The sequence below is a fragment of the Photinus pyralis genome, unplaced genomic scaffold (genome assembly GCF_008802855.1).
Source record: "Photinus pyralis isolate 1611_PpyrPB1 unplaced genomic scaffold, Ppyr1.3 Ppyr1.4_LG5, whole genome shotgun sequence".
In the NCBI taxonomy this organism is placed as follows: domain Eukaryota; kingdom Metazoa; phylum Arthropoda; class Insecta; order Coleoptera; family Lampyridae; genus Photinus; species Photinus pyralis.
The window spans coordinates 34,710,296-34,731,558 of record NW_022170596.1 but is presented as its reverse complement, the minus strand read 5'-3'; the positions used below and the strand labels follow the sequence as shown (position 1 = coordinate 34,731,558).

The window sequence follows — 21,263 nt, the reverse complement described above, 5'->3', positions numbered from 1 at the left end:
CTCAACATTTTGGAAAATAAACGTTTTCGTGGTTCACCTTTAAATTTTAATATGTCGAAATAACTTGTGATTAAAGTTTTACGTATTTGTTCTCATATTGATCCTTTCTCAAAAAGTATACTCACAATCACAAAAACACCTCTTGTTTCGCATAAAAATTGAACGCGTGGTTAGCCAAAATGTTTAGATAATGATTACATTAATGGATAGTATTTCTGCTATTTGAAAGTAATCTGAGCTAACAGATTATAGTATTTGTTACACCTATACGTAGCCTGACCTATATCACCTGGTTGTTAACTTTTATTAAGTACTTCTTTGAGTGTCCCGACGATACCATACAAAGTCGTGTCTAAAAATTAATACTTCTTCTTAAAATGATACATTGGCAAAATTATGCATCTTATTTGAATTTATAATTTAACGTGATGACTGCTGTCCAACGGCCATCCATTCCAATCATAAGCAAGTATTCCTTCAGTCCATTTTAGGTGTGGTGTGTAATGTGCATACACTTCCTATAAGTTTCCTAAAGTGTTGAAATTCTGTCGCTCAGGCAATTCTATACCAAATTTTAGCTTTTTGGGTGGTTTTACTTATTGCAGTGTTCCTCTTTTCCCTGAAATTCGATTACAAAGGTTCTAAACCTCCTTTCCAGCCAGACGCAAAAAGAACATTGATAATAATATATATTTGAGTGCATAGACCAACAAAACGTATGTATAGCACAAGTCAATTACAAATTAACAATTAAAAATTAAAAAAAACTAACTAGCGGTGTATAACAGATTTTGTTTGAACAATTTTATAGTTTCACAGACTTTTAAATAATTAGGTAGTTTGTTATAAATTTGTACGCCTAGAACCCATGGGAGTTCGCGGTTCGTTTTCTTCGAGGTTTTCTTTTAAAAGTGGGGGATTTGAAAAAGTGGAGCAGTGGTACTTTCCAGCTTGAGTGGGTTCTCGAAATGTAGACCCGAAAATTTGGTTGTGGAAATATCTTGCAGTGTTGTCCTCTATTTGTAGAGCGACAGAGATAATGGTTTTTTGTTGGTGATAAAATACTTATTTATTATACAAGATGAGTGAAAAATGTTAACTTTCACGAGATGGTTAGTTTCCCATTATCGTCGGGTATAATACAAAACTTTATTTTATAGCAGAAGCATAAATCATTGTAATAATTTATTTAGGGACGTCAAAAATAGTAAGCTTAGGTTCTTCCGTCGTGATCGTTTCTATAGAAACAGAATTTACATATATTCTGGTCGTCATTTTATAACGTGCATTTGAAATAAGAATGACAGATGTCACTAGAATGCACAATCATTTGTTTCACTTTGGTTTTGCTTGCATTTAGAACAAGTGAAGCTTCCTTGAACCAAGCACTAAGCTTATGAAAGTAATTGTTGCACAAGTTTTGGAGCAATTTCTGGTCCTTATGAGACACCAGCATTTAAAACTCAAACCGTTTGTATTGACGCGAAATAAACCCATAATGGTAATCATCGCAATCTCACGCTCTCCCACTTCTTTCGCTATTAATTCTCACACACCAGAAAAACCGAAAAGAAATTCTTCTCTGAACGTAATGACCTCCGCTCACAAATTTTTTGTTGTTGTCGATTATTAATTATCGCTAGACATACCTCCGTTCACGTTCGCTGTGAAGCGCTAAATGAGTAAATAGGTTTCACAATGGTAGGGAATGCAATCCCGCAGCAACATCTCAATCCCGGTATTTGCGGGATTGTTAGATGTTAATCCCGCGGATCCCGGTATTTGCGGGATCTCGCAAAACTTTAAATAAATTGGCAAATAAGCAATTCTGTGCGGTTAACTTCTGTATTAAAATAAATCGCTAATTATCACAATATTTAACAAAAAAGTACCTTCGGCATAACTTAGAACTCAAAAAAACCTTACCTGTAAAGCACAAAAAGTCTTCTAAAGTGCCTCAAAAATCATAGTACATTTTTAACGAAAAAGGTTTAACAATTATTTAAAAAATAATTCCGTTATCAGTTTTATTAACAAAGTAAACAGAGTCGTCCCCTTGGTCGACAAATTCCTCAATCCCGCAAATCCCGCGGGATCCCGCTCCATTTATGTGCGGGATTAATCTCGCAAAAATGCTGCGGGATCCCGGTATTTCGGGATCCCGCAATCCCGGTATTGCATTCCCTAGTTTCTAGTCTATAACTTTTGATTGAGAAGTCTGATCGAAAAAGTACGAATTGTTTTGGATTCTACGCACCAAAATTAATAAGAAAAAGTGTTTTCCCGAGAAATTTTGGTGCAGTCGATTTTTGGTAAAAAAGGAAGGTTATACACTGCCTTTTTTTGAGCCCCGAAAAAAAAATTGTCTCAGATCGACCCGGAAAAAAATTTTCTTATAGAATGTGGCCTGTAGAATCCATAATTTCAAACAGTTCCAAGATTGGGCTACTAGTTCAAAAGTTACAGCCCTTTGAATTTTCTTTCGAAATTGGTTTCTAGTCTATAACTTTTGATTGAGAAGTCTGATCGAAAAAGTACGAATTGTTTTGGATTCTACGCACCAAAATTAATAAGAAAAAGTGTTTTCCCGAGAAATTTTGGTGCAGTCGATTTTTGGTAAAAAAGGAAGGTTATACACTGCCTTTTTTTGAGGCCCCAAAAAAAATTGTCTCAGATCGACCCGGAAAAAATTTTCTTATAGAATGTGGCCTGTAGAATCCATAATTTCAAACAGTTCCAAGATTGGGCTACTAGTTCAAAAGTTACAGCCCTTTGAATTTTCTTTCGAAATTGGTTTTAGTCTATAACTTTTGATTGAGAAGTCTGATCGAAAAAGTACGAATTGTTTTGGATTCTACGCACCAAAATTAATAAGAAAAAGTGCTTTCCCGAGAAATTTTGCTGCAGTCGATTTTTGCTAAAAAAGCGAGTAAAAAAGCCTTTTTTGAGGCCCTCAAAAAAAATTGTCTCAGATCGACCCGGAAAAAAAATTTTCTTATAGAATGTGACCTGTAGAATCTATAATTTCAAACAGTTCCAAGATTGGGCTACTAGTACAAAAGTTACAGCCCTTTGAATTTTCTTTCGTAATTGGTTTCTGCAATGGCAAAGTGACCATTTGTTACAAAGTTTAGTTTAGATTTTAGTTGATTACAAGTTGGGGAATTGACCAACAGCATTAAAGCAAGTATTACGGTCGTGCATATTTTTTTATCTTTATCGTAACGAACATCTTAGGCCAGTCATTTTAAACATCGAAGGTCCTTTAGGCGGTATTTTGCACGCAAAATAACCAAAACTTTGAATTTGCACTTTTTGAAACAAATGACCATCATTTGAATGAGCGTAACTTGGGATCCATTAGACCTACAGAGCTCAGGTTGAACTCAAATTGTACCACATTTTGTCTACTTTAAAAGTGTTATTCCAACCTACAACGCTAGGATGTACCGTTTCAAAGTTATAAGCGAAAAACCGCAAGAAATCCGAAAATTTCGAGCACCCCGAAGTTAGCACAGGTCTTTCGAAGCTGCAAACACTAGTTTTATCGACCCTAACAACCTGCCAAATATTCAGAATTACCGGATTTTTTGCGATGTTTGCCTTTTTTATTGTCTAAGATGACTGGCCTTTGCATCTTCAATGTGGAATATCATGAAAATGAACGACTAAATATAGAAAAAGCTAGAGCTTCAAATTTAGGAAAGACAAATTTGTCCATTGATGTCTATATTTGTTTGTCTACTCGAACCTAAAACTGAGTGTTTTAGCCTATCCAAAAATGGCTCGGTATTAAGTACTATAGTTCAAAAATAAACACAAAAATACGCACTTTTAGGTTAAATTAATAGCATATTTTTAGTCAAAACGCATAAAACTTGTGCATAGGTGCACAAATCGTCGTTTCGATGAACAAATCAGAATATTTTTATTTTCTCCGAAACAAAAGACGGCCAGAATTCGATATTGTATTGTACAATATACCGCAAAACAGGGTGAATATGGTCCTTTTTTATGGTTTTTTGAGATCAATACACCTTTAGAGAACAAGGGGCAACAAAAGTTGAAAAGTTGGAATTCATTCTGTTTTCGTTTAATAAAAACGTTACTGTTCTCCTGTGTCGTATACTCAATCGCTACAACTGTAACAATAATATACAATGCGGGTTTTATTTTGAGTTGTAAGGGTGAATCTTATGCACTGTAACTTTCATATGCCCTTGAAATATTCTTTTAAATGGCTGTCACTAGTCATCCTCTAATTGGTGTCAATAGGGACAAGTATAAAGATTTTACATCAATCACAATTCAACCTTTCTATGAGGTGTATTGGGATAAATTAAAAAAAAATAGTAGTAATTAGAGGAGATTACGAGGGCAAATAACAAAATAATATCTAAAGCAGTCTTATGGGTAAATATAACCCAGTAATCAAACTTTCTTATATGTTATTCAACCAATACCTACATTAAAGACTTGTGAAAGAGAACCTAATCACCTTTTTGAGCTCCTTAACTTTGCTGCGCTTCTTTCTTATTTCCTTCTTTTTTTCTCCTTTTTGCTGTTGCAATTGTTTCTCTCCCACATACCGTAGACTCCTCCACCTATACTCTTGACCAGATTCTTCTCCGTCCACCACGTCATTCTCATAAGGATCCATATCCTCAAGTGCAACACTACGACCGGGTCACTTTTAGAATTTAAACATTTCCTTAAAAGGGTGTCATTTACTAGAACTCTGTCATTTTGTTCATTTAATATAGGTATATCTTGGCTTTATGTCAGGAGTTGGGGATACTTATTAAAACACAAACCCATTGTCAATAGTAGATATTTTTTAAGAGTAAACAAGCTTATATTTATAATACAGTCGAGTCTTAAAACAGTACCCGATAAAGATTAAAATTTGAAAATGTTAAGAATAAGATTCGTTTTGAGCGAAATTGTCACTAAACTTTATTTACATAACAATTCAATAAGCTTGTAGGCGCAAACAGCCTTTACAACTTTTACACATAAACTTCATTCAATCTTATGTTCAGTTCGTCATTTGAATAAATATTAATTCATCGGTAAATATTTAACAACAATGGTAACGGAGTGAAGTTGATATGTAAAAAAATCGCAGCGTAATTTTGGCGGATCTTATATGTTTATTGTTTAATCGAGTGGGTGTATGTACAGACCAAAATTACGGCGCAATCGTATTTTAAAGATAAAATTTACTAGAAAATATGAAATTTTATGTAACGAAGTAGATTCAGGTAACAATAACAAGAAAGTACATAATATAAGAAAACTGCAACAATACCTGTAGGCTGAAGTTGACACTGTTTCCTCAACGAAAAGTGCGAACTCGGTTTACTTGCATTGTTACTACATAAGCCAAACAATTATTTTTCGTATCTACAGCTTCTTAAAAGAAGTTATTAGCGATTTCTACATATTTGCCCTTTGAGTAAACCATACGTTGATTCGTATCAAAGGTAGGACTAAGAAATCATTGGCATTCATATTTCTTAGGTAAGTATTTCTATACACTATTTATTGTTTTTGCTTATACCTATTTACCTTACAGACGTTTACTTAATTGTTTGTGGCAATTTCTTATAGTGATAGGGCACGAGTGTCATCGAGTTAACAGTAATGTACCGTTTCGTAGATGTGCCGTTTGAATCACTTTGATTAATTTATATTGTTAAATTGATTACAATGAGGACTGCAATAAAGCTTTTTGAACAAGGAAACGCCAAATCGTTTATTCGAATGTGTCATACTTTTGCAACCACCCCCTGAATGATTGCGAAGTTACAAACTAATGGAAGAACAATTTATTGCACTCAAGGACGTAATCTGGCGTCTAAACGTTTGCGAAACCAAACTCGCGAATGTATAACATTATTCAAAGTGCTTGAGACGACACTATCCTGATAATCAAAAAATGATTCCGTCCTTCCAACACCTAGGGTCTTACATCAACATATCCAAGTTTATTATAGGTGGGTATTGAATAAAATGCCAAAGCACTTACTATGTCTAAGATGTTACATTGGCAAATCTATAAAGCAGAATAACAAACTAATGTGTGTGTTTCTAAGGAGCAACTTGAAAAATATCGGCATTTGGATAACATCTAAATATAGTGATGGCATGCAAATCTATGTTTATAAGATATCTATTGGAACTGCTTCTTTGGCTTTAAGCCTCAAGATGTGGACATGGCGAACTGCATTTTACTGCGTTTTCTCTACTCAATACTACTTAGTTGAGCTCAACAATTTCTTTATGCTAGAATTGACTTAGCAGAATAAGTCTACAGTAGCATAAACGTTACTACAACATTGTGCCATTTATTTATTACAACCTAAAGCATCGTGTTTAGTTTCGATTCGTGCAAAACTCTTCCTCTATGACCACGCGTCCGGTTTTATATCAAAAATTCCTCGTTTATCCTCCGACTTCATACTTGCGTTGGACTGGTACCGGCAGACTTTTTATCTTTCTTCTTGTATAAAAAAGGTTCAATTGTGCATTTGGGCCCTTCGTCGGGACTGTACGTCCACTTAACCTTCTCCTTAGTCGGCTTTTCGTCGGGTGTTTTTACTTTACGAGTTTTTACAAACTCGCTCACCCTTTGTCACTGAATCTCGCAGAATGGCAGCTTCTGCGCTTCTTTCCCTTCAACTTCGGCGGTACTCAGCTCCTCTTCCTTGGGACTTTCGGCGTTGCTAGTGCCTCCCTGGCCACCACTGCAAAGCGCACTAAATTTTATTATTATAGTCAAGCATATAAAGCGACTGAAAGGCGTTTGCCATTCTGCTTTTGTGTGCAAATGTAAATGTATGTGGATGTAGTTTAGTCCAAGGTAAGTCGTGTGTGATTCTTACCTTTAAATGCCCATTAACTCTAATTATAGCCACAGTTTCCTCTTGATATTGAGTAAGGCAACACGACTTAGTCTGAACTATAAAGCATTGCAATCACGGAATTAATACTCTACGATTGTGAAAAGCGCATCGACAATTTAAGAAACAAAGCTGAAAGCGATTAGACGAATATGAGGGTGAACAAGAGAATATTACAAAAGGAGACTCGGTTGTCTAAATGCGTGCCGATAGATTTATTTGCGAGGGAAATGTGGTAGCGATGTCAGCGGTATGATTGGCTATATAAACGATTGCACATGAAAGTTAGGTAACAATCATGTGCTCTTTATGAACTGCATCCCATCTGAAAGAACGGTGGGCCAAACGGAATTATCGAATTTTATGCGTAGGTGCACCAAGATTTTAATTATTAACGAGCTCCTAGTGAGTTCATAATTTTGCGGTGTCTGTCCGTTAGCACGATATTTCGAAAGCGAATGGACCGATTATGATGAAATTTTTCTGTATCAAATTTGTAGATCAGAGTTCGAGAAAAAGAAAAGCCGTTTTGACACCACTGTTAGTCATGAACCGAATTACATGAAATTCAAAAAGGGCATAGCTTTACCCATATAATATGCAATGCCACGCAATAGCCATATCCAGAAGCTCGTTGGATATAGTATGTTTAATTTTTATAATACCTAAGGCATCTTAGGGATATTTTCCATCATTTCCTTTATTCTTAACATTCGCTACTATTACGAAGGGCACAGAGTTGGTCGTATACACCTCTTTGTAATAGAAGTATCCAATTTGTTTTTAGTAATTGCATAACGTTATATAGGGTAAAAAATGTGTATAGAACACTGAATATATCTTCAAAACAACGTGTTTTTTATGGTATCCAAAATTATAAAAAGTTTGCTTCTAAATACTTTAATTTTATGGTCAGTGGCGTACTTCTGCATGGTCAAGGGGGGTTTATTTTTTTAATGGCAACGACTAGTTTTCCTTACATATTCCTAAAGAATATACTTTTTTGGTTATAGTAGCATAAAAAACTTAATTTGATATTTTCTCTTAAATTTAATTATGACGTAATCTGAAAAAAATAAGAGTATGTAAAGAAAACTAGTGTTTGACATTTAAAAAAATTAGCACAAATTTAATGGACGTAGATGGGTAGCAACCTTTTTATAATTTTGAATACCAGCAGGAGTACCTCAAGGTTCAATATTGGGTCCACTCCCTTTTATACTATATACGTTCAAATTTAAAAATTGCTTAAAAACGTGTGGTATCAATATCCTTGCAGATGACACACAACTTTTACATCCTTTCAAAGTTAAAAATTACTTATAAAAAAATCAGAAAGATCTAGATGACGTTTGTACGTTCTCGGCAGAGAATTTGGTCATTAATGGTGCTAAATCAAAAGTGTTATTTTTTATAGATCAAATTACGGCCTTAGCGAACTTTAAAATAAATGATGCAGTTATCCCAATGGTTACGGAAACACGAAATCTAGGACTAATAATGGATAATTCCTTCAAATACAAAATTTATGTAACTAATTGCAATGAAGGAGCATTATATGAACCTGAAACTCTTCTATCCCCACAGACACTTCCCAATGTCCATGAACCTAGCAGAGCAAGGTCAGCAGAACACAATCAAACATATTGCATATTTAGGTGCTAATTAGGTGCTAATTAAGTGCCCTATTCCCGAATTAAGTGGTCCTTTTTTTTAATTATTAGGTACATGTTTTACCAGGTTCATATGAACTCAGCAGAACACTACCTCAAAAAACCAATAAAATGAAAAGTGAACTAACTATAATTAGGTGCTAATTAAGTGCTCCATCCCCGAATGATATGGTCCTTTTTTTAAATTATTACATGTTCTGCCAAGTTCATATGAACTCAGCAGAACATTACTTTAAAACCAAAGAAAATGAAAAGTGAACTAACTATAATTAGGTGCTAATTAAGTGTCCTATTCGCGAATTAAATGCTGCTTTTTTTTTAAATTATGAACCTGCCAGAACATGTAATAATTAGCACCTAATTAGCACCTAATTATAGGTAGTTAACTTTTCATTATCTTGCGTTTTTAAGGTAGTGCTCTGATGAGTTCATATGTACCTGGAAGTACATGTCATAATTTAAAAAAAGGAGCATTTCATTCGGGAATAATTAGCACCTAATCAGCACCTAATTATAATTAGTTCACTTTTCATTTTCTTGGGTTTTTAAGGTAGTGCTCTGCTGAGTTCATATGAACCTGGCAGAACATGTGATAATTTAAAAAAAGGAGCATTTAATTCGGGAATAGGGCACTTAATTAGCACCTAATTAGCACCTAATTATGCAATATGTTTGATTGTATTCTGCTGAACTTGCTCTGCTAGGTTATTGGTAATCACTTCCTACCCATCCATATTAAGGTAATGCTTTGTGATATCACACTACAACTACTGTTCACGAGTTAACGGTTCTGCTACCACCTACCACGAAGGAATTCGCCAACAAGGTACAAAATGGGCGTTTAAAATAATACATTCATTTAATTAGAAATTATGACTGAATTTCATACAAGGTTCGAGATACAAAGAGAGAAACTAAAATTTAGAAGGGGTGCTCATACACTAATTTACGTTTCCAAGGATTGATTACTCCACCTCCCCCTAAGACCCCTTTGTTTCAGAAATCACTGTCATAGCAAAGCTTCCAAAGTGTATAATAATGTTCCAGTTGCCTTTAAACTGTAACCCGTTTGATTATTTAAAGTGAAAATGCGACAAAATCTGTTTAATGTTCAACATAATTTATTGATTTAGTATTTGTTGCGATGTTCTTGTTCTTTTTAGCGCACTGTTAGAAGACCCCCCGGTTCTAGTTTATTCCCCAAAATGTTTAGAGCCTTTAGCACTTAACCGTAATGTTAGGAGAATCTTGAGGGAGACACATTTTGAGGGTGTACGTACCATCGGGAGGTCTGGGGGATGGGGAATACTGAAGATCTTTATGATAGTTGTTGAGAAATTCGAATCTTCCCTTATTTCTTGGGGGGTATTCCATACCCCCTAGACCCCCCCGGTTCTAGATTCTTCTCCAAAATGTGTAGAGTCTTTAGCATTCACCCTGTAATTTTAGGAAAATCTTAAGGGATACACGTTTTGAAGGTGAAACTACCACCGGGGGGTCTACGGGATATGGAATAATAAACATGTTTATGATAGTTGTTGAGAAATGAAAAAAGAATCTTTGCTTTTTTTCCAGTGAGGTATTCCATACCTCCTAGACCCCCCCCCCCTCCCCGTTCTCGATTCATCCCCAAAACGTTTGGAGGCTTAACCATCGGGGGGTCTGGGGAATAATGAAGATCTGTATGATAGTTGTTGAGAAATGAAAACCGAATCTTTCCTTTTTTCCTGGAGGGAACATACCCCCTAGACTCCTCGATTCTATATTTAAAATTTTAGGGAAGTTTCTTATCATTACTAATAAATGATATTATGAAGAATTCTACATCTCGCATGATTTTTTTGAGTAAACTATTTGCATTATGATGTGCAAAAGCCCCCTTCGTTCCTTCCGGGCAATACAAGTTTCGTCCTGCCAGGAGCTGTTTAGTTATTGATCAATTTACCTGTTCTTGTTTTTTAATTGCATCTCAAAAAATTACCATTTTGTTCCGATACATTTTACTTGATTAGCCCGGATTTGAATAGTTAGGGAGAAACGAAAAGGGCAAAATACAGCTATTAAGTATGTAACAAAAATTCTTTCAAATAAACCAAGGGTCCAAAGTTTGAGTTTCATATACAGTGCTATTTATTAAGAAGTAGACATAGGGATTTACGTACATATATTGTTTTTCTCTATGTCTACTTTTAAATTACAAAATAGGGGGTGAAATTTGATGCACGCGTAGTTTGCGTAATTAATGGTCTAGCGAAAAGTATAGTGTCCGTGTGCTACATACTTAAATAAGGGCGAACTCCGAAATTCTTGAGGTATCCTAAGATGCCTTAAATATGCCACTGTGTGGACCACTTTTTGCGAATCGTTCTGTACATTTGCCTCGCTCCAAATAATCCCTCGGTAAATGAACAGTGTAAATTGGTGTAAAAAGCTTGTTTGTGCAAAAAGGGTTTCAACAAATAACGTATACAGATACCTGATAGAACCAGGGGGGCACATTGATTGTCATCTAAGCGCTAAGGTTGACACCATTGGCGGTCTCGTTGGTTTATTCTCTAAAATTCGTTCAATTTCCGCTACCATATTTGTATTTAACTTTGGAATGAGCTTAAAAGAGAACGTAAGAGAAGCGCTACAAGTTGTTATACATACCTGGAGTGATTGGATATTATCGTAAAGTTGATCGGTTGAAGTAGCACCTAATAATAAGCATTGTACGGATTCGTTCTTTAGACACCAGGCTATCGATAATTGCGCTAAAGTACAGCCTAAACGTTCGGATAAGGCATTCAATTCTCTTATTTTTTCTGATTGTTTTCGTGTTTCTTCAGGTTGGACCTTTTCCTTCACCCACGTAAATCCCTACGAAATAATACACGTACTGAAATCAATTTAAGACTGATACCAATGTACCTCCTTATTTGCTGATGTTTCGTCTTCAGTCCACGAAAAGGAGCGATACTTACTTCTAAAGCTATATCGAGAAAATAACTGCACGCCTCCGTCCTCCTTTCCCTGCGCCAATCCCATAGTGATAGGAGACCAAGCCATCAGACCTACATCAAACCAAATACAAAACGATTACAGTAAAGTACATGGACAATTACCAACTCCTATTTTGTTATACAACTCTGGAATGTACAATTCAGTTTTCTCTCTACAAAACATGTGGTACTCAGCCTGCTCTACGATTGGCGTAATGCAATTGAATTGCCTCGAATTGGTGTATGCTTCCATAATTTCAACGGGCGACCACCTGGCAGTGCCCCAGTACATTGCCCAACCTTGCGATATCACGTAGTGCATCGCACGAACTATTTCTGTTAGAAAATTAATCATACATACATACACGAGAAATAATGAGATTTTGCTAACCTTCCATTGGACACATTGGATCGGCCTTATGCACAATCACCACGTCGATGTAAGCCAATTGTAAACGACCCAAGCTCGCCTTTACACTTTCAATTATGTGTTTGCGCGAGAGTCCGCGTTCTTCAGATCTAGACGATGTTCTAAGATTTATTTAGGTACTTATGTTAGAACATAAAGCTTTCGTACCTGGTACTCCAATATATTTTGGTGTTCACCACGAAACTCGAACGCTTCCAGCCTTTCCTGATCAAAATACGACCCAATTCAACTTCCGCTCTCGTTCCTAAAAAAGTGTCAGCAGGTTACCGGTATCCACAAAATGATATACCAGAGTGCGCTTCCGACAAGTCAAATACATTTATGCCACTATCCATCGCAAGTGATACAATCTGCTCGGCTTGCTCTTCCGTCACCCCCGGTCCGAAGATCGGCCATGTTCCTAGAAAACAATTACTTCTTTGGCACCGAACAAGCAAGTCGCTCACCTAGTCCAATGTTGGAAACTCGCAGCCCGCTTTTCCCAAGGTTTCGATACCGTAAACCCGGAGTTAGGGAGGTCTGTCTTGAGAGCTGATATGGATTTCCTGGTGCTGAGTGAGTTAAACCGCTAAGCAGCAATTGCTCCTTGGTGATGACGCCATCGCTTCCACGTTCGCCTAATGCGCTCAGTGCACTACCGGCGCTAAATTCTTCCATGCAATCGAGACTTGCTATCGGGGCTCTGCACCTGATAACATTTCAGCAATCAGTTTAATAAAATGAGGGCTCAATTAACTAGTTAGTTTGAAAAGTTTGTGAACCATATTGTATTACATGTAACTTCTTATCTAGTTCTTGTGCTGTGTATTTGGTACACAATAATACAAGGTAATATATTGTTATGAAAAACTTGAAGTTTTACAAACTAATATTTTAACCATAGGTAGGTAATGGATGTTTGCTTTTTATTAGCTGTGAAATAATAAACTTCTACGTGCTGTCCACATTTCCCATGCAAATAAAGACTAACTGGTAATGCAAAGTCACTGAGTGCAAGACCAGTACTTACAAATTTATTTACGTTTCAAATACAAATGTTTCCAACCCGCACGAACATATAACATTATGTAAGTATTTGAAGTTATAATTGCCCAGCTCTGAAACGTTTCTGTGACAATACATAAACATGACATTCGTGTTTGATAGTGTAATGTAGGCACAAATTGCTCCCAAGCGTCGATAGCAATTACTATATACTGACAGTCGAGTCAGAAAGAGAGAGTTAACATTAAATAAAGATTATCGATATGTGTATAAATATAATGTAGATTTAGGTGACGGTCTTTCACAACAAAGAGAGGTAAACATGAAATTAATCTTTGAGGTCGAACGAGAATCTTTTAGTTGATGTTGATTAATGTTAATTCGGCGCAGTCATACAGAGGGTTTATAGTAAATTAGCTCCCTATGAAGGAGATCTTAAGAGCTAAAATATTGATTACAGGGATGATGAGGGCAGAGAGATTAATTAAATTCTCTCTAAGTATCGCATCATTACTTGATTACGGTAAAGTTACTGCGAGCTATTAGTAGTGCTCTATAATGCAATAATGCATCTACGAGATGAAATAGGAGTTTATATCGACAAAAACTAAACTAAAACTTTATAAGGGATAAAGCGAGCTCAGATGCCTCGCCCATACCGGGCGGCAATAAACGAGAATATGAGAAAAAATGGGACATTGAAGGCACATAATGAAATATGAGGAGAACAGCACCTAAAATCAAAACAAAAGGAATAGAGACTTTTCATGCTAAGATGCTCATTTTTAGTTGCAATATGTATAGTGAAATTAAGATGTAGTTAGAATAGTTAAAAAAAAACACCCCACAGGAAATTATTTATATAATATATCATATTGAAGAGGAGTACCTCAAACCAGATTTGTACATGCGTAGGAAAAAAGATAGGATTACCTTTAAATCTTTTGGCAAATAAATATACACTGCATTCGAGAATCTTTCGGTGCAACTTCCGGTCTAACTGGAAATCGATGCAACATGTTTTTCAAGTGCAATGATGTATAAATATTTGAAAAGAGTGATTAATTTGCATTGAACTATCTATACAGGGTCATTCTTGTCGAGCGTCAGTTAGAAAGATATGGAGAACCTTTGAAAATGAAACTAAACTGATAAGTCCTTTAAAAGTTTTGGCACATGATGAATTGAACTAAAATATGTTCAAGATGGCGCCACTTCCGCAAATACCGGAAGTAGTCATCAATTTTGCTATTTTAAATAGGGACCCTATTTTTTCTACATTTTCAGATTCTACGTCGAATTTGGAGTACAACGATACCCTTTGCTCCACGGTCTTCGTTGATATTCAAGTTTTTATGTCAAAAATTGAATTTGCAGGGGTAATATTAAAAATTTATTATTCGAAAACGGTGAGAGATATTGCAACACAGTTTTCACTGCTTTATTAAGGAAAGATCGAATTTTCTTATGGTAGCCGTAACCGTCTAAAAAAGCGAGACTACGTGACTTTTTCAAAGCTCTTAACTTTTAAATTTTTAAATATCCGTAACACCATTCTTTCAAATGGCACTCCCCATGTTTTTCTTCATTGTTGTTTTCCTTTTTCCGAGGCCTTTAATTTGATACAAAATGTCAAAGGCTGCTTCAAACGGTCTCTACATGTCTCTACACGCAATAATTTAAGCTCTACTTTTTTAGCATTGGCACTTACAATAAAATTAATAAAATGAAATAGCGATACGGAAGTATCTAATAAAGCTACAGGGTGTCCCATTTTCGACACTTAGAGGGTATCTCCCTAATTGTTAGCAAAAAAGTAATATAGGCGTAATGCGCTCTTTTTGGGCCAAAACAAAAAATGGTAAAATGGAAAAAAATCAAAATATTGTCAATTTCAGAATGACCGTATATTTTCTTAGTTTAAAGAGACATAGGAGAATGTTTATTCCAAAGTTTCTTTATAATGATTGTTAAAAATATATCCAAAGTAAAACAAAAACACCAATAAACCTCAATCATGTATTAAAACCTCGAACAACTAAACACCAAAAGTAGTTCCAGTGCTTCCAGTTAAAAATATATATTACATATACATATATTTTTAAATGGAACACCCTATACATTTTAATCTAAACAGACAGCATATTAAAATATATTTTCAAAAAGAAGAATTTATATGCTATCTTTAGATTAAAATATATAAAATGTTCTATTAAAAAAATGAGATTAGATCCGATAATTGTTTTACCTGATGAATTTTGATTTTAAGACTCAAAAAGAACACATAACGCCTTTTTTGATAGAACTGACAAATACAAAGATACCTATAAACGCATCGAGACACCTTGTACATTGTAGTGCAATTTCAACGGTATAATTTAGCCCTCTAATATTTTTAAAGGAATAGTGAATGATAATGTTTCCAGTTTCTAAAGAACCCAACAAAAGGTGAAACGGGTCACAATAGAACATGTCCCTTTTTGAAAATATCAGTTGGCGTAACAAACTTTTGTGGAGCCTTTACTAGAAAATTTTTTCATCACAGTAAAGTAGCCAAACTTGGAAGAAAAATATAAACTAAGTACAACCTCGATAATCCGAATACACGCTAGTCGGAAATCGCGATAATCCGAAAGATTTATGTGTACATAATTGTGTATGTACATACTGTACCCATAATTACATATGAATAATAATAATAATAATAATATAATAATATATATTTGCCCAACAGATACATAAAAGATCCAATTAGAGGACAAATGGAAAAAGTTAAACTTTAATAATTCAATGAATGTTAACTTAAGCTTTTTTACAAGGACAATGTTTAATTTTGTTTTACGTGCAGTATTTAACTGACTTCTGTCTTTGGTCTGTTAAATTTATGTTTTGTTGAAAAGAATAAAGTTTATTTCTTAATGCTTGTGTCCAAATTTATTATTTTTACTAGTTTCGCGATAATCCGAAAATTTGATAATCCGAAAGGTCGGTGGTCTGAATCTATTCGGATTAACGAGGTTGTACTGTAGAAAGAAAACCAATATTATAATTAGGAGAATATTAACGGCGAATATATCTCCAATGTCGCAATACTGCTCCCTTCAATCATCCACTAAATCCAGAGTCCAACATTATAAAAAGTTTGCTGCCAATCTACATATTTTAAATTTAAGGCCAGTGGCGTACTTCTCCACGGCTAAGGGGGGCATATCTTTTAATAGCAACTAGATACTAGTTTTCATTATATATTATTAAAGAGTACGCTTTCTTTGATATAGATAGCGCCATACAAAACTAATTATATTATATAAGTTATTAAATTTAAAAGAAAAACTCAACTTAAGAAAAAAAATAGTTGTGTTTATTTTTTAATTTTATTAGTTTGGGTTGAAAAAACGTTATTATTTTGTTAGTTATGTCAAAGCAATTTATTGTATAAAAAATCATTCAAAATTTTTAAGTAAATCTACTTTCTTAAAAATTATTTTCAGTGGCCTGCATCTACGGAACCAAGAGAGTAACTTTTTTAACGGAAAACACTATCTTGCGTGAGGTATTATTAAAGAATGAATATTTTTAATACGACAACAAAAAACATGATCAAACCACTCAATTATGAAAATAATTAACAGAATTATTCTCCTTTGAATTTGTCTCTTACATTTAATTATGAGAGAGAAACTTTATTTAGTAAATAAATGTCTGCTTGTTTTGAATCGACTTTCGAGACGTTTTGTTACTGTACCACAAGAACCGATGTAAAGGCCGTGAACAGAAATGTCTAGATTGTATCGAGTTTTGAGGTCGTCAGCGATACACGGTTCGTATATATTCTTCTTCTCGGTGTCAACAGCATCGAACTGTTCGATTCCCTTGCCGCTTTCAATTCGAATTGTTGGGTCAAGCAATAGAACTGCTTGATTTTTTTGATTGACCGCCATCAGGATGTCGAGGCGTCGCTTAGAACTGTGACTGCAGTGCAACTGATTTCTTCGTGTACTGTTTAACCTTTTGTCACGGAACTTGTCGCCAATTATTGACCGAACTTTGTTGTGACTGTTGTTTATAATAATATATATTGCTCTGTAAACGACCGACGTCGGGTTGGACGTTCAGTTGTGGATCTTAGGCATTTGAAATGTATCAGGGTGGTTTAATTAATTAATCAAAATTTCATTACAATTCCATTCTAATCAATTTCGTGGGATTATTTACGAAAAAACACAAAACGATTTCGCGAATTTAGCCTGTTAGCTTGTTTTTTTACTTTACTGTAAAAGAAAGAGTATTTCCTAGAAGTAATAAGGATAAGAAAGTGTCATTGGTGGTTAACGCTGCTTTTCATTGAAGTTATTTACGTAATTCGGGTAGCCATTCGAATCATCGGTGGTGTATTTTTGTGTGCAGCCATATGCTACAATCAACGTCTATTCAACTTGTTTGGGGAATTCTAATTGAGAAGACCAAGTTTTTTTTGTGCGTCACGTTCGTATTGTTTCCGGTAGTAATTGGTGTTGTACGGGATATTGTTCCTCGAAAAACTGTAAATTAATAAGATTCGGGGGTTGTTTTTTCACTAGGATTTCATGTTTTATTTAATTCGTGGTCGTTGAATAAATTTTATTATTGTTGATGCAAGTCTTGTATTCCCTCGATCCCTTTAATGAGGAAGAGAAATGTCTCATGTTCAATTCCGTTTAATTTTGTCCAAAGCTCAGTTTAAGTGCTTTCAAAATTTGGTACTTAAATTGAATTGAATTATTTTGTTGTGCCGGGGTACGTGTGGATGTGTACTGAGAGAAATTTCATTAATGAGCTAGTTAGGTTTCAGAAGTGTTATACTTGGCTCGAAGTTAAAGAGTCACAGAAGTGTCACAGCAATGTATACAATAAATGTCACGTCATGTCATCAATGTTGCTTCTGAACTTTTATTTTTTATTTTGGACAATTTATTTTTTCGTTTAATTACATTTTTAATTGATAAAACGTAAAAAACACACTAATGTTCTAATGGAATACTAAAATAATCTACTAATTAGTCTTCCTATCGAAACCGAAACGCGGCGTTGTATAGTCTAATGCTGAAACGTTAAAGCGTTCGGGAACTCTTCAAGAAAGGCCGAACTGTTCTTATTCATAAATCAGGTTCTGATGATGACCCAAATAATTTTTGCCTGATGACAAACTGTTCCCTTCTTCGCCGAGTTTTCGAAAGAATTATTGACCGAAAATTAGGTGAGTATGTTGGATTTTCGAGTCAGCAGAATTTAAAGTACATAAATTGGTAACAAACTTTTTCCAATTTTGAATACCATAAAAAGCTTCTTTAAAATACTATTCGTATTCTGGGTTAGTTTCTGGGCCTTGAAAATATCTTTATCAGCCGTCGATGAAGGCGCCGCCGCCGCCGGTATAACAAAAATCTATTTCTTATACAAACCCCTCGCCATATCCAGAGTAGTCTCTGGTATGGAAGCCTCCTAAATGTATTACTCTCAACAAAGCGTCCATAAGCGGTTCTAGAGCACTAGACCCAGGACCGTTTGTATAACAAAGGATTAAAATAGTTCTCAATTCCACAAGAAATACATATTTCCAGTTGGGACGAATATCTGGAAAAATAATTATGTTTTTGTAATTCTGTTCAATCAACATTAAAAGAAATGGTTCTATTTATATACTTGATACTACTTTCAGTGGACATAAACTGAGTGGAATTATATTTATTGGATGACCCCATAACCTATGACCTATAACTATAACAAACTAGATGAGTGTCCAGTATACCAATTTCAACGAAATCGGTGAAAGTATCTCATGTACTCAAACGTATGGACGAACAGAAAATCAAAAAAATACTATAATAAATAAGCTAATGAAATGAAAATAAAAAAGGAGGTCCACTGGAAAAGTTAAGTTAACATACCCAAAAAAGACCCTCAGGGTGCGTGATAAAATATAAAAATAAATAAATAAAATATAAAATATTAAAGCTAGATTTTCTGTATATTCGCTTATGTACACGGTGGTTCATATTCGTGACTCACTATTGGGATCTTTGTAACAGTGCGAGATACAGTGTAGGTTAAACGGGGGCAAAGTTGTTCCTCTTTGTTACTCAAAAACGCAGTTGAAGTTTTGGAAAAATCTTTGAAAATAAGATATCACCGTAAAATTGTAAATGTCACATTTCGTTTCCAGTTTTCCTAGCTTTAACGGTTGGAAATGGAGGGTTCCCATTAGGAACTTCTATGGGCGCTTTTTCGTAGAATCTGAATGTGTTATAAGAATTTCCATAACACGCTAGATCTAGAAGAAGATAGAGGATTGTTGATTCAGCAAAATCTACCCATGGATGTTGAGAAATGAATCTAAAAAATTTAATTTTGAAATTTTTCTTGTAAGTTTGTGTAAAAGTATGACGTGTGACACGTCGTATTTTTCTTTTTGTGTTATCTATCTCATTTCGTAAAAATCCAATATGGCGCTCATAAGAAATAAGAAAGTAGTACTCCGTAGCTTCCACACTTAGCGTGTTATGAAAATTCTAAGAAAGGAATCAGATTCTCCAAGAAAAGTGTCTATAGAAGGTGTTAACGGGAACCGTCCATGTTCAACCGTTAAAGATAGGGGTCTTTAATTCATGAGATTATTCCTTATTTTAGTATTATTTCACGCACATGCATGTTATCTTTTGCCAAATGGTTGCGGGGGAGGGGGATTTTTTAATCTGAGGGGGTTGCTCCTTGAGATTGTGTGTGTGGAGAAGAACACACCTTAGGGGGAGGCCCCCAAGCTTTAAAGCTCAAGGGTCTGCGTAAAATCAACTTGGCGTTGACTGCTTTTAAACAAGCTGCCTAGTGTTTTTTTAATTGGACAAAATAAAAAAATTAATTTTTGACATATCCCATAACTGTCGCTTAAGTTTCGTAAAGTTAAACGTTTAGCTAATAAATTGGTCCATTAAATCTAATGCCTCCTTTTTGACTGACTGATTTTTATCGCCACTTGATTTGCCAATAAATAAAATCATGAAGGCTCCATAAATAATAAATAGCGAAATTCTTGGCACGTCAGCTTCGAAGAAATAAAAAGGCACCACAAGTATGTTTTAACACCGGACACAATATACAAAGAAAGTGCTTTATACTGGAACGAAAGCTGTTTCTCTATACAACTCAAGTGTACAATTTTTAATAAGTTGAAACTCGTATAAAGGGTGTATATTTACCGATAAATTGTGGGAAGCTGGTTGGAATCTTCGCTTGTGTTGTCGTTGTTATTGTTGTCATTATTGGAAATATTGCATAGTACCACTTGTGACATTTTAGCCCGTTTTTAATACTATAATAATCGCTAGTTGCTTTATCTAATTTTTAAAGCTTTTTGCACGAGTTTAACGTAATTGTGTGATGAGCATATACTAAGCTTATGTATAGGCACTAAAAGTGTTTTAAGGCAAATATTATGAGTTTTTTAAAATCACATGTGCTCATCTCTACTTTTACGCGAGCCTTTATATTGATCTGTTTTATAATAATTTAACAACAGCTACTGAATGGCAATATTTTGAAGTGATCTCATTATACCTTTATAATACAATAACTTTTTGGCACAAGTTCAAATCTAGGAAAAAGCTAAATAATTTATTCACTTGCAGGTCGATACTTGAGCGCGTGTAGAAAAAACCGTTAACTTACGTGAAAATCAAACAAATTGCAAAAACAATAGTTTATTAGACGGCTACCCGTATTAATTTAATGTAACACACATGCACTTCCTTCCATAAAAATCCTTTAATTGAATTTAACCTCAAACCATTCCGTATTATTGCCTTTAATTGTCTTGCTTTACACTATGACTTAATTGTAATTATTGACGAGTTAAATGATTAGATAACGTGGTTTTATTGACTAAACGTATTGCTAATTTTTACTACCAACAATTAAAATCGTAACAAATGATTATTATTACACCCATCCAAAGCGAACTTATTTTAAAATTAAATTTTATATGTACTCGTTGAAAAACTGTATCACGTTAACGAAAATTATACCAAAGATTACATGATTAACAACATTGCAACAATAAAAATAACCTGGTGCAGGGCCGTCGCGGCGCTCACCGTCCTTACGTCATTGCAGTGCCTCGATAAACTCCGACGGTTTCCGACGTGAAACGAATCCGGGACGCGTATTGCAGAATTATTTTGATTCAATTCTAATGTTTATAATTATATACGCTAATGACTTATTTAATTGATAACTCGATCGCCTGGTATCACCT

At 34.8% G+C, this 21,263-nt stretch overlaps 1 protein-coding gene across 2 annotated transcripts; it reads right to left on the bottom strand.

Annotated features, from left to right (window-relative positions):
* Nucleotides 1–5,524: 5,524 nt before the first annotated feature.
* Nucleotides 5,525–21,052, bottom strand: LOC116170965 (voltage-gated potassium channel subunit beta-2-like). Of its 2 annotated transcripts, none has more exons than XM_031487555.1 (10): nt 20,209–21,052; nt 12,439–12,680; nt 12,282–12,392; nt 12,140–12,236; nt 11,954–12,093; nt 11,686–11,898; nt 11,492–11,634; nt 11,231–11,440; nt 11,055–11,185; nt 5,525–6,761 (listed from the first exon to the last, which is right to left on the bottom strand). In XM_031487555.1, exons 1-9 carry the CDS (start codon nt 20,301–20,303, stop codon nt 11,084–11,086), a joined length of 1,353 nt encoding a protein of 450 aa, XP_031343415.1. In that variant the 5' UTR covers nt 20,304–21,052; the 3' UTR covers nt 5,525–6,761; nt 11,055–11,083. The 2 variants fall into 2 exon arrangements, with proteins under 2 accessions (XP_031343415.1, XP_031343416.1); XM_031487556.1 differs by having other exon boundaries at nt 11,954–12,081; nt 20,209–21,046.
* Between the last annotated feature and the right edge of the window lie 211 nt (nt 21,053–21,263).